The sequence below is a fragment of the Littorina saxatilis genome, linkage group LG13 (assembly GCF_037325665.1).
Source record: "Littorina saxatilis isolate snail1 linkage group LG13, US_GU_Lsax_2.0, whole genome shotgun sequence".
Lineage (NCBI taxonomy): Eukaryota > Metazoa > Mollusca > Gastropoda > Littorinimorpha > Littorinidae > Littorina > Littorina saxatilis.
The window spans coordinates 41,559,463-41,573,970 of record NC_090257.1 but is presented as its reverse complement, the minus strand read 5'-3'; the positions used below and the strand labels follow the sequence as shown (position 1 = coordinate 41,573,970).

The window sequence follows — 14,508 nt, the reverse complement described above, 5'->3', positions numbered from 1 at the left end:
AGAATGAAACTGAACGCACTGCTTTTTTCACCAAGACCACATACTCGTAGTTTCGTCAGTCCACCGCTCGTCGCAAAGGCAGTGAAATCAACAAGCCATGCAGAATAGTGCGGTAGTGGTCGCGCTGAGCAGGATAACACGCTTTTCTGTATGTCTATTCTTTTTAGCTTACTGAGTTTGTTTTTAATCCAAACATATCATATCTATATGTTTTTGGAATCAAGGACCGACAAGGAATAAGATGAAATTGTTTTTAAATCGATTTCGGAAAATTAATTTTAATCATAATTTTCATATTTTCAATTTTCAGAGCTTGTTTGTAATCCAAATATAACATATGTATATGTTTTTGGAATCAGAAAATGACGAAGAATAAGATGAAATTATTTTTGGATCGTTTAATAAAAAAATAACTTTAATTACAAGTTTCCGATTTTTAATGACCAAACCCATTCATTAGTTTTTAAGCTACCAAGCTGAAATGCAATACCAAAGTCCACCCTTCGTGGATTATTCCTTTGCCATAATTTCAATCAATTTGATTGAAAAATGAGGGTGTGACAGTGCCGCCTCAACTTTTACAAAAAGCCGGATATGACGTCATCAAAGGTATTTATCGAAAAAAAGAAAAAAACGTCCGGGGATATCATTCCCAGGAACTCTCATGTCAAATTTCAAAAAGGTCGGTCCAGTACTTTAGTCTGACAGACAGACAGACACACAGACACACACACAGACACACACACACACAGACATACACACAGACACACACACACACACACACACACACACACACACACACACACCACGACCCTCGTCTCGATTCCCCCTCTATGTTAAAACATTTAGTCAAAACTTGACTAAATGTAAAAAGATGGTGGTTTCTTCAACCTTCTTTCCAACATGCGTCAAAACAGTGCTACTATCCAATTTGATGCAATAACCCAGAACATTGAAACAGACTGCTTCCATATTTCTTTTTTTGGGGTGGTCATTCAAAGTAAATAGTGGCAACCGGCATGCATAACGCAAAGGAGTAGCGACAGACCAAAAATCGGGGGCTGTTTGTTGTGGCAGATGTTGTTGAGTGTCTGGTTAAAGAGAGAGCCAAGCTTCTCCCCCACGACGTTCATGAACATGTCCTTGTCCTTCTCGGTGTTGAGGCGGTCAGAGAACACTCTACACAACAGTCACCCATCACTTAGTCTCTTTCACACCAAACACTAATAGACTTCTCGGTGTTGAGGCGGTCAGAGAACACTCTACACGACAGTCACCCATCACTTAGTCTCTTTCACAACGCACCAAACACAAATAGACTTCTCGGTGTTGAGGCGGTCAGAGAACACTCTACACAACAGTCACCCATCACTTAGTCTCTTTCACAACGCACCAAACACTAATAGACTTCTCGGTGTTGAGGCGGTCAGAGAACACTCTACACAACAGTCACCCATCACTTAGTCTCTTTCACACCAAACACAGTCAGCTGACTAAGTAATAGGAAGTAGAGAACAGGTAATAGGAAGTAGAGACTATAGGTAATAGGAAGTAGAGACTAGGTAATAGGAAGTAGAGAATGCCCCACCTACCTGAAACACTCGTGCGTCCAGAGCCTTGTCAAAGCTTCTTTGGTCTCATGTCGGTTCTTCTCCGCCCTCAGTAACCCTTGGAACACCTGCACACACACGTGCTGGCATTCGGGGCTCCAAGACACTGAGATCATGTGGAGTACACAACTGGCTTAACTCTTTCTGGGCGGATACCGGTAGTGAAATGAGTCACTCTGTGCCTAATACTGGAATGTTACGGTTACTTTGCTCCGGTCCAAAATCTCGTTACTATCGACAATATTCTACCCGATCCAAGTATTCAAAGCCAAGGCTGTAACTGTTGCTTACCGGTTTCCGGCACGTGTGTTGACCGCATATGAGCACGTGTTTTGTTTTCAGATTTGAGGCAATGTAGTCCAAATAGGGTTACAAGAATGTAACAAGAAGTCGTAGACCTAAATCCACAATCAGAATTACAACATCGTCGGCCTGGGTTTTGTAAGTCGTGTCAGATGAACGCCCTCCAACAGGAAGAACTAACATGCAACGACGTCACCCGTAGTCCTTCACACTAGAAATACCTTCTTCATTAAGCAGACTAAAAGACAGAAATCTGTTAATAAAAACTACATCATGGAATAGACAACGTTTGGAAATAACGCTGTCGGAGTGTTTATGGGGTTGGGAGGAGTTATAATTGCTTTCCTTGAAGTTGGAGCAAATTAAGCCTGATTGGCGGTGTCTGCTTAATAGGCCTACTATGATTTTTCCTTTCAGTCTAAAGCATGCACATCAGAGCTCAACATTCTCTGTGACACTTTCGGCGTGCATTCACTGCATCAGTGCCGCTGAGAAGATATAACAGTCAATATGCCTCACATTCAAAGAACTAATCAAAATCTCATACAAACCTCGACAGAGTTATGTCCCAAAACAGTCTACAACAGGACAATATTATTAACATTCTTAGTATTTCACGCTGCCCTCACCCTGGAGATGTCCCTGAGGTTGAAGAGGTAGTGTATCTTGGCAGGGGTGGGGAGGAACTTCTGCACGATGATGTCGTACATCTCGATAGTGGCCTGCGTCAGTACATCAGCGATGGTCTTCACCTCCTCGTCAAACTCAACCAGCTTCTGGTGGATCATCGACCCAAAGATCCGCTTGATCTGAGACTCCTGAAACACAGCGTGCGGGGTTTATCAGTGTGAGGACTCAATGATCCTATCCTACTGGTGGATCATCGACCTAAACATCTGCTTGATCTGAGACTCCTGAAACACAGCTTGCGGGCATGGTTTATCAGTGTGAACTCAATGATCCTATCCTACTGGTGGATCATCGACCCAAAGATCCGCTTGATCTGAGACTCCTGAAACACAGCGTGCGGGCATGGTTTATCAGTGTGAACTCAATGATCCTATCCTACTGGTGGATCATCGACCTAAACATCTGCTTGATCTGAGACTCCTGAAACACAGCTTGCGGGCATGGTTTATCAGTGTGAACTCAATGATCCTATCCTACTGGTGGATCATCGACCTAAACATCCGCTTGATCTGAGACTCCTGAAACACAGTGTGCGGGCATGGTTTATCAGTGTGAACTCAATGATCCTATCCTACTGGTGGATCATCGACCTAAACATCCGCTTGATCTGAGACTCCTGAATCACAGCTTGCGGGCATGGTTTATCAGTGTGAGGACTCAATGATCCTATCCTACTGGTGGATCATCGACCTAAACATCGGCTTGATCTGAGACTCCTCAAACACAGCTTGCGGGCATGGTTTATCAGTGTGAACTCAATGATCCTATCCTATTGGTGGATCATCGACCTAAACATCGGCTTGATCTGAGACTCCTCAAACACAGCTTGCGGGTGTGACAGGGTGACGCAGTATTCCCCCTTTTACAGCAGTTGCTCTGCACTGACAGAGTTCTCTCCCAATCTTGAGCGTGAGCTATCTATAGTAGCGCTACGTTTCCTGTGTGTCAGGAGGCAGCTCACACCTGTCAGACATAGAGAGCTGTTTGTGACAGGGTCTGGCTGCTACTGTCTTCTGGAATGCTCCTGCGAACCTCTCCGTTCGCACAGCAGTTTTTGAAGGGCTATTATGTTAAGCCAAAACTCACTGCTGTTTGAATGGCTTTCACCCCAAGGTAGTTCGAATAGAGTGATCAACGCAACTGATTACACGAGCAGTGTCCGAGAGCGTAGGAATTAAAATGATCCTGTCCAGGCCTTCTGCAAATGTCACAAAAGAAAAAAAAGTATCAAAAAGACCACAAAAGGAGGGGGGGGGGGGGGAAGATGCACAAGTTTTGACAACCAAATTAGAATAGGCAATATACACAGTCATCAATATATAGCCACTGCATATAAGAGAGAGAGAGAAAGAGAGAGAGAGAAAAAGAGAAAGAAAGAGAGAAAAAAGAGAGACCGAGATAAGAGCAGTGGCGGATTTATAATTCAGCACTTTGTGAAATAGAGAGAAAGAGAAAGAGAAAGAAAGAGAGGGATAGAGAAAGAGGGAGAGGGAGAGAGAAAAAAAAGAAAGAAAGAGACAGACAGACAGACAGACAGACAGAGAGGGTTTGGAATGACAATCAAGGCTTGAGCAGTGAGTGCCGCTGGTTACCTGTGGGAAGGTCATGTTAATGAGGTTGAAACGACTCTGCAGACGGCGTGAGATGACCATGCGACCGCCACCAGGGGGACCCATGGCCGCTATCAGGAACATGTCCTGAGGAGAGACAAACATCTTTACCAATACCAGTATCTCAAACGTACCCGATTTCAACAGCACAAGCATGGATAATAGAATAATAGTATTGGGATAAATGTAACTGAGAGGTAAGCTAGCTGGCTTACAACAGAGATCCAGAGCCTACCATTACCTTTTTTTTTTATAAATGTTTTTAATGTTTATAGGTACTTTACCTATAAAGTGTCCACTTTTGTTTACATACTATTACCTTCTACAAGAAAACCGTAGCATCTCTCATAAAAGCACACCCCTTCCCGTGAAAACAGTTCAGCTCACCATCTCAGATCTGGCTAGGTTTTCACATAGGACTAGGTACCTTACCTCCCACCCAGACCATCTTGTTCATCACCATAAATCCCACCCAGACCATCTTGTTCATCACCATAAATCCCACCCAGACCATCTTGTTCATCACCATAAATCCCACCCAGACCATCTTGTTCATCACCATAAATCCCTACCGGACTCTCACCTATTATACCTGCATCCTGATGTCGTGTTCATGACTTTGTACTAGATTAGTCTTATAAGACGATTTGATAGTTTAGCCTTATAAGACGGGTGGATGACGTGAGAGATTGATGTAGTGCGGTAAGGCGGCAGTTGTATCCTGATATGGAATAAACGGCAGACATGAAACCGAACGGTCTTGTCTTTGATATACGAATGTGAATCTGTGGATGACCAACAACGCGTATATTACACCTTTCACTTAGAGACGTATCCAAAGTCTACAGCCTGTTTCCGTTCTGTGCGGAGCGAGATTATCGTGCTGATTTCATTTCCTAACCTGTGCCGATCTGTGAAATCAATTCAGCAACTAATTTCAGTTCTGCACAGGAAGCAGCAAAGCTGTTGGTGTTACTATTAGTCCAAGTGGATTGAAGATCTCCATGCATGTCAACACAGGACAGATTTGAGGTGGTTGTCATTATCGTTCATACGGGAAGGAAGGTACAATAAAACCTCTCATAGCGACCACTCCCTATAACGACACATCCCGTTTTCACACCAATTTGTCTGGGCGAAGATGCCTCTCGTACTTTCTTAATGCTGCACAGCTATCTGTTTCGACGATCTTCTCAAAAGTGTTAAGGCTTTGTTTACTTGAGCCTGAAGTTGGCCATGCGAAGACTTCGCGAAGTCTGTTTACCGTTCTGGGTGCAGCAAGCTTTGTGACTTAGACTTCGCCCAAAATAATCTGAGGCCTTACCAAGATCTTTGCGGTGCTTTGGTTCTTGCGGTTGTACCAGAAGCCGTAGTCAATCCACAGTCTAATGAGCTCCAGCGGAGGCTGAGATCCGAACGCGTCCTTGGCGGGCATGTTGAAGTCGTCCATGAAGGTGATGAGTTTCTTGCCGCCGACGGGAACGAACGATCCCTTAGTACGCTTCTCCACACGACTCTCGATGATTTCTTGTACATTGTTGGACGAGGTCTGGGGAATGGAGGGAGAGTAGGGCTTGTAAGAAAGTCGTGTCCACAGTCTTAAATACACATACCCAGGGCTCCCGACAGACGCTCCTCCCAGATGGTCCCGGGATCCCCAACAGTGGAACTTTACAGGGCCCAGATGGTCCCGGGATCCCCAGCAGTGGCACTTTACAGGGCCCAGATGGTCCCGGGACCCCCAACAGTGGAACTTTACAGGGCACAGATGGTCCCGGGACCCCCAACAGTGGAACTTTACAGGGCCCAGATGGTCCCGGGACCCCCAGCAGTGTAACTTTACAGGGCCCAGATGGTCCCGGGACCCCCAGCAGTGGAACTTTACAGGGCCCAGATGGTCCCGGGACCCCCAGCAGTGGAACTTTACTGGGCCCAGATGGTCCCGGGACCCCCAACAGTGGCACCCTACAGGGCCCAGATGGTCCCGGGACCCCCAGCAGTGGAACTTTACTGGGCCCAGATGGTCCCGGGACCCCCAGCAGTGGAACTTTACTGGGCCCAGATGGTCCCGGGACCCCCAACAGTGGCACTTTACTGGGCCCAGATGGTCCCAGGACCCCCAACAGTGGCACTTGACAGGGCCCAGATGGTCCCGGGACCCCCAGCAGTGGAAATTTACAGGGCCCAGATGGTCCCGGGACCCCCGGCAGTGGCACTTTACAGGGCCCAGATGGTCCCGGGACCCCCAACTGTGGCACATAACAGGGCCCAGATGGTCCCGGGACCCCCAACAGTGGCACTTTACAGCGCCCAGATGGTCCCGGGACCCCCAACAGTGGCACTTTACAGGGCCCAGATGGTCCCGGGACCCCCAGCAGTGGCACTTTACAGGGCCCAGATGGTCCCGGGACCCCCAGCAGTGGCACTTTACAGGGCCCAGATGGTCCCGGGACCCCCAACAGTGGCACTTTACAGGGCCCAGATGGTCCCGGGACCCCCAGCAGTGGAACTTTACAGCGCCCAGATGGTCCCGGGACCCCCAACAGTGGAACTGTACAGGGCCCAGATGGTCCCGGGACCCCCAACAGTGGAACTGTACAGGGCCCAGCAGGTTCATATTCTTGATTTTCATAGGGAAGTTCCTGGCAGACACATGATCCCTTGAATATTTATGTAAACATAATGCCAACATCACGAAGTTCTCTCAGCCCATCACAAAAATTATGGTATTATCGGTCAGATTAACTTCGGAAAATTGTGGCGGCACAGATCTGTTTAAAAGAGAGAGAGAGAGAGAGAGAGAGAGAGAGAGAGATGATAATGATATGTTTTTAAGTTGTGCGTGCACACTGATTTTTTTAGTTTTATGTTGTTACTAGTTATGCCGTTTGTTCTTTGATGTTGTGATATATGTATACACCACAAATTAATTTATCATATGAGATTTTTTTAAAATTTAAAGTGTTCTATGTCCATGTCTATGTGCATGTGAAAAGTCGACACTAACCCTGGCAGACATGTTGACGCTGAGGACGCTGAACTGCTTGGGATCAAGGCGACCGACAGAGTTCTCTGCCACGGAGGTCTTGCCGGTGCCCACTGGGCCCACGAGCAGGATGGGGGTGCGGCTGTCAATCAAACAGTTCATCAGGAACTGGTAGCGGACAGTGTCCACTGTCGGGACGATCTGACGGTAGAACGGCAGCCTGGAACACATACACCATTTCTTTCTTTCATTTTCATAACTTCATTGTCCCATCGCTGGGAAATTCGGGTCGCTTACTCCTAGTGTAAAGCTAGCAGCAACAGAGTCGCGCTACTCAGGTTTATGCGCGTTTAGGTGTTATCAGCCACCTGCATACCCCCCGCGGGTTTGGGGGAAGAATTTACCCGATGCTTCCCAGCATGTCGTAAGAGGCGACTAACGGATTCTGTTTCTCTTTTTACCCTTGTTAAGTGTTTCTTGTATAGAATATAGTCAATTTTTGTAAAGATTTTAGTCAAGCAGTATGTAAGAAATGTTAAGTCCTTTGTACTGGAAACTTGCATTCTCCCAGTAAGGTAATACATTGTACTACGTTGCAAGCCCCTGGAGCAAATTTTTGATTAGTGCTTTTGTGAACAAGAAACAATTGACAAGTGGCTCTATCCCATCTCCCCCCTTTCCCCGTCGCGATATAACCTTCGTGGTTGAAAACGACGTTAAACACCAAGTAAAGAAAAGAAAGCCACCTGCACTTATGCAGAAAGACCGAGGTCTTTTACGTGCCACAGTGGTGACACGGGGGTGGAACATGGATACCGTCTCTGAGTCTGCACATAAAGTTGACCCGTGTCCGTCACGGTCCGGATTCCAACCTGCGAGCCTAGGATCACAAGTCCAGTGCTCTACCAACTGAGCTACCGGGCTCTACCAACTGAGCTACCGGGCTCTACCAACTGAGCTACCGGGCTCTACCCACTGAGCTACCGGGCTCTACCCACTGAGCTACCGGGCCCCCCATGGTGTGTCTCTTCAAGTCTGTGTAGATGTCCAAAAATATAAGTAAACCAGTATTGGCGTTAACCGGTAATTACCGGTATTTTACTGGTTGAAATGAGAAAATACCAGAAAATAATTGGCTGCCGGTATTACCTACCGGTCGATTTTTAGAACTACCGGTGTTTTTTTCGCTGGTAAAACAACAAAAGCAGTACTCTGAGTTGGACTCTTACTGGTTCCAATGACCAGCCTACCTTTTTTTCTGGATGGTTTTCATCATAAAAGTTTGTGAACAAATATTAGCGCCATCACTGGTAAACGTGTGATAAATGATTGGTTCATCGTTGAGGCCCAACCTTCTCGCGGTTTTGCTTTCTTTTTTCTTTATTTGGTGTTTAACGTCGTTTTCAACCATTCAAGGTTATATCGCGACGGGGAAAGGGGGGAGATGGGATAGAGCCACTTGTCAATTGTTTCTTGTTCACAAAAGCGCTAATCAAAAATTTGCTCCAGGGGCTTGCAACGTAGTACAATATATTACCTTACTGGGAGAATGCAAGCTTCCAGTACAAAGGACTTAACATTTCTTACATACTGCTTGACTAAAATCTTTAAAAAAATTGACTATATTCTATACAAGAAACACTTAACAAGGGTAAAAAGAGAAACAGAATCCGTTAGTCGCCTCTTACGACATGCTGGGGAGCATCGGGTAAATTCTTCCCCCTAACCCGCGGGGGGTGCGGTTTTGCTTCCCCTTACGTGTAACAAGACATGCATGGTTTAAACATCAGCTGAGAATAGTTGCCCTTTAAAGGCACAGTAAGCCTCCCGTAAACCATCACAGATACTGTCAGGCTATTACACACATTACAAACACCCTTTCATTTAAACACTCACCGCTTGAGAACATCGTAGGTGCCCTCCGTAAAGAGCGAGCAATTATCAAAGAATTTATTTTTGTGTGGTTTATCTTACCCCTGAGCCATCGTGAACCCGTGTGATCCAGTTTCCTTTTTTTTTCACAATGTAGTCGTCAGTTTGTGATTTCAATGCGGCTTGCTGTAAGCTTATCTGCAATAGCACGTTATTATGTACCTCTGAATCTAAACGCAACAAACGGCTGCAATTCACACGAACTCTAGCGATGGCTTTTGACTGATCAGACGAACTGGCGATAGGCATAACCGTCGTCTGCTACGAGAACCACGACCTTGCGTGACCCTGCTTTCGGGCTTTTCTTTTTTCAAACTTTCAAAACTTCGAATTGTACTGATCTTGTCTTGATGAAAAAAGAATTCTTTTATGATTTAAGAATGTTTGTGTAACAAGCTGTCAATTTATTATTTAGATTTTAAAAGTTAGGTCAAGCGCCAGAACGCACCGTCCGATTTTGTTATCAGACAATCCGCAAAATTAATTCTTTGAAAATTGCTCGCTCTTTACGTAGGGCACCTGGGATGTTCTCAAGCGGTGAGTGTTTAAACGAAAGGGTGTTTGTACTGTGTGTAAAAGCCTGACAGTATCTGTTATGGTTTACGGGAGGCGTACTGTGCCTTTAATCATGGTTTACTAGCCATGAATATACCTTTCACACCTTGTGAACTGTTGCAAAGAAAGCTGCAGCAAGACTAAGCTTCATTTTCTTGGTGTCGTTGCAAAGTGGTGGATAAATAAATGAGCCCATTAGAACAATGGGTATGTTTCAGATTTGTCCGAGCAAAGTCTCCCGTCACCATCGCTAGCATTGGCCTCTATGATCCCAGCCAGTGCTGAAACCGACGTCAGACAGACAGGCAGTGATGCCAGTCCATATCTACAAACTTTTTTCACTGATGAGAGGACACCTCCAATGAAAAGAGTCCCTTTGACTATCATCGTGACAAAATTAGACTAGTAACAGTTAACAGGCTACCTACAAGGTAGAGACCCTTTTACTGTACTTTGGTCTGACAGAAACAGCCAACAGCGACTCTCACAAAGGGGTGAAACTTACGAGGGATTGTACTTCCATCCACCCTTCAGCTTTTCCTCCCAGTGAACCCAGCTCCTGTTCTTGGGATCCACGTAGTACTCGTAGATGCTGTCCTTGTTGGGGATGGTCCCCCCCTCCATCTCGCGGATGAGGTTGTCCATCCTTTTGCGGCCATCTTCGTCCACTGAGCAGCAGATGGACCAGACCATGCAGAAGATGAACCACAGCTCCACCATTAGAACAAACGTTTCTGTCTCCGCTGAGTCCACCTGAGAGCAAGAACGGATGCCATTCCATTTCAAGCAAAGAACTCATCACTATCTTAAGTTAAGAATGGATACCATTCCATTTTAAGCAAAGAACCCATCACTATCTTAAGTTAAGCATAAATACCAATCCATTTTAAGCAAAGAACTCATCACTATCTCAAGTTAAGAATCGATCCCATTCCATGCTATTTAAGCAAAGAACCCATCACTATCTCAAAAAAAGAATGGATATCATTCCATTGTAAACAAAGAATTCATCACTATCTCAAGTTAAGAATGGATACCATCCATTTTAAGCAAAGAACCTATCACTATCTCAAGTTAAGCATGAGTACCATTCCATTTTAAGCAAAGAACCTTTCACTATCTCAAGTTAAGAATGGATACCATTCAATTTTAAGCAAAGAACTCATCACTATCTCAAGTTAAGACTTTATTTGATTTGATTGTTGTTGCTTTTTGGGTCTAGCGGACCATATAGGCCAAATCAGGACCCCACAAGTTTAACATTACACATGTTTAAATTAAACCAATTTCAATAAACAAAACATATGGCCACTAGTTCCCAATTCCAGTGGGGGAGCTTGTTTATTTTATCTTGTCAGCGAGCCGCGCGGTGATAAATCCCAGCCGCGTAAACATTGCAGCCAAGGCAAGAAGAAGGGGGAAACTCGGGGACTTTTTCTACATTTATGAAGGGTAGGGGGAAGCAGACGACAAAATGTACGCCATCTTGTTATTCAGTTGCCAGGTTGGAAACCTAAAAGTTTGGACTCGATTTCCTTGTTTTTTCATTATATTGATATGTACAATTATTCATATTGCAAAATATAACATACTACAATCCCTTCAAGCTAAAAATGTAGTGTAAAACTGAAGGAACTTGTACTACAGCACTACAAACACAAAAACAGTATAGTTAGAGAGTATTTTACCTGCGTTTGGATTATGATGTTGTTGTTGCAACATTTAAAGCGTGTTCGATGTTTCTGACGGAATCATAAGCGTTTGAAAACAAAAAAGCCTCCGTTTACCAAACCTTTGAGAAAAATGGCTTAGAAAACGAGGATAGTGTATTTTTTGCAAATTTACTGAGACTATTTCTTTACGACAACGACCGGTATCGGACATTCGCTTTGAGGCAAACAAATTCACTCGTTGCCGCCAACTTCATTCAGACCCAATTCCAAAGGAGATAGTGAAACCTGCGAAGATCACAAAGCAGTCTAAATTGCAGACCAACGTGATGCGTACAATGATTAGCAAACTGTTGCTCTTTGAGGTTAAAATTAACTTCTGGAAACAACCAACCCAGTAACCCTTTTGCGTTTTGTAGGAATATTGTAGTTACGGGATTATGGAGATGTGTTTTAAAGAGGGTCTCATCGCAGGTTTCACAGTGACTTTGATCGTTATCTGATTCTGAGCTGCATGGCTTTCCACCCTCCTCAGCCAAGCTAGTGTGCATAGGCACACGCAACACACACCACTTCGTAACACACTTCGCGGCTGTATAAAAGTGCATATATTTGCCTGGAGATAATGAATTACCAAACATCACAAAAAACAAGTTTAGAAACGCTGCTAGCATGAGCAGGTTCTAGAGGGTTAAGTTCTAAGTTCTGCAGTAGTAAGTCGCCAAACAAAGAGTTTTAAGCTGGGGGGGGGGGGGGGGATGTTACACTGGTACGAAACCTCACGGTGAGTGTATGAGTAAAGACGAGCGCACAGACAACATAATATTAATGAATTCGATTTTATTTCAATTAAAAAAAAGTTTTAAGATCAGGGGCCTGTTAGATTTTAACCCATCTTGTTTCTGCCAAGGCCTAGTGTAACAGACACAGCGCGCCGACGGTCCGGTCGGTGGGGGGGTGGGGGCTTGCCGCTATCGGGTTGTCCAAGACGCATGCCGCGGAAAGATTCCAGGCCCCGATAAGAGTAACAGACCACTTTGTTTATAATAGTGAATTTGGCTCCTCAAGAAGAAGTTATCGCCATATGATCAAGTTAAGAATGGATACCATTCAATTTTAAAGGTCCTCGTCTACATTTTCTCACAGAAATTGAGATTCGACCGCTAAAATGTTTAATCCATTCACTAACACTTTCAAAAAAACACCCCCCTCCGATCAGAAAGGACGGAGCAAGTGTAGCCGTTTGAAAATTCATTGATGTATTCCATCGTAGTAGGATATCCTTATTTGGAACATAATCGTAGTAGGATATCCTTATTTGGAACATAATGTAAACCGGAAGTTTTCAAAGTGCTCAACCACCCAGAATTCCTAGCGGTGAGCAGCCGCTGGCTTGACGAAAGTTCTCTGGTAAGTTCTTTTTATCAATTATGCAATACATTCTTGTCGTATAAGACTTTTAAGTGGCTGCAAACAAGGCTTCCTAATGCAACAAAACAGTTTCAAGCAATTTGTTTGCTCTGTTCACGTACTGTGTTCGTCATTCGTAGATATTAAATCTTAGCCGAGTTGACGCATTTCAGGGAACCTCTCAAAAGTCAGATTTACGCTTTCAGCATTGCACATTACGGTACTTTGTTTTATGGCGGTTTACAAAGAGGCTCTGCTTAATGATTCGGTTCAGGAATTAAGGAGTCATCATAAAAATAAAGCAAAAGCATAGGTCTAACGCTAACTGAATGTTTCGAGAGGCACAGTTCCGACACAGTGACACACGTACACTGACAATGAAATCTAAAACGCTTGCAATCGATCTAAATTTGTATTTCTGCACACACAAAACATTTCGACTACAAAATAAGGATCGGAATCAAAAACAATGGTATTTTCCAACAAGAGTCCTTGATTTGTGTGCTTTCATTTATAATGCGTTTACGCCGGTAGACTACTACGCGCAACATCGATGTCAGAATCGCCATTGATTTTCCTGCAAGACTAACAACTACAGATCTAACTGAATCAGTTGAATCAGAGATCTAGATTCTCCGGTCGAATCTTAGAATGCAGCTGGTTTTTATTTTTGTATTTCTTAGGTCTATGTGTGTGCCGTATGTGTGTAAAATGTGCGTGTTTGTGTGTATGTGTAAAATGTGCGTGCGTATGTCTGTAGATGTGTGTTTGTGCGTGTGTGCATGTATGTGTACGTACATGCGTGCGTACGCGCGTGCGTGCGTGTGTCAGTGTGTGTGTGTGTGTGTGACATTCACGTGGTAGTACGAGTGATTGAGTGAATCGGAGTATCTGTACGTGTTTGTTTTCTTATACCTGATCATGTTTTCTTATACCTGATCATGTTTTAGACGATTCATGTATGCATTTATAGTTCTTGAAAATGCCAAACGTGTAACTCATTATACATTTGCCCCTTATGGCATAAATAAACTAACACTGTACTGTATTGCATGGTAGGTATAAGCCACGTATTTTATTCACTTATGATTCATGTCCGTCAAATATAACCGTCTGTTCATGTCTTTTAACAGTTTTGTTTTGTTGTTTCTTTTTTTTCTGCAAAAGCTGTCCATTTCGATACTCAGGTCGAACAAAGTACGCTTATCTCATGTCTCAACTCTGAGCTAAACATCGTCTCCACCGGTCAGAAGAGGCAGGGCAGGGCCAGCAGTGTTACATTGTTTGTCAGCGCAATCGGGGACGTTAAAGGGAATCAAGGACACAGAGAGTCCGCATGCGGACAGCAACTCAAGAAGCTGCCGCCAAGAGTTATCGGGAAGAAAGATCCAGTCTCTTAGTCTTACAGTGAGTTTGTGTAGTTACAAATGTAATGGTTTGAAGATTTCTTCTCTCTGTTATTGCTTGAGTGCTTATGTTAATCTCAGTTATTCAAGTATGGGCTGTATATTGTAAATGCGTGTGTGTGCATATGAGAGAGAGAGAGAGAGAGAGAGAGAGAGAGAGAGAGAGAGAGAGAGAGAGAGAGAGAGGGGGGCGGGGCGGTGGTGACACACTATACTTCCGTTTGCTGTTTAAAAGGATACTTACAAAATCGACAATCCCATCAATCAGTCGAGACACAATTTATTAACAACAGAATTTTAATTATATACCAACTTATTTAATGCATTAACTCTTAC

General features: G+C 44.2%; 1 protein-coding gene across 1 annotated transcript in view; it reads right to left on the bottom strand.

The window, feature by feature from the left end:
- The window catches only part of LOC138945764 (dynein axonemal heavy chain 2-like), a 218,479-nt gene that overhangs the window by 74,398 nt on the left and 129,573 nt on the right, over positions 1-14,508 (bottom strand). The window contains exons 46-52 of the mRNA XM_070317273.1: positions 10,192-10,439; positions 7,221-7,419; positions 5,538-5,762; positions 4,196-4,300; positions 2,543-2,731; positions 1,593-1,678; positions 1,049-1,179 (exon numbers count right to left, since the gene is read on the bottom strand). Coding sequence (XP_070173374.1) covers positions 1,049-1,179; positions 1,593-1,678; positions 2,543-2,731; positions 4,196-4,300; positions 5,538-5,762; positions 7,221-7,419; positions 10,192-10,439 — 1,183 coding nt within the window. The remainder of the gene's footprint in view (positions 1-1,048; positions 1,180-1,592; positions 1,679-2,542; positions 2,732-4,195; positions 4,301-5,537; positions 5,763-7,220; positions 7,420-10,191; positions 10,440-14,508) is intronic.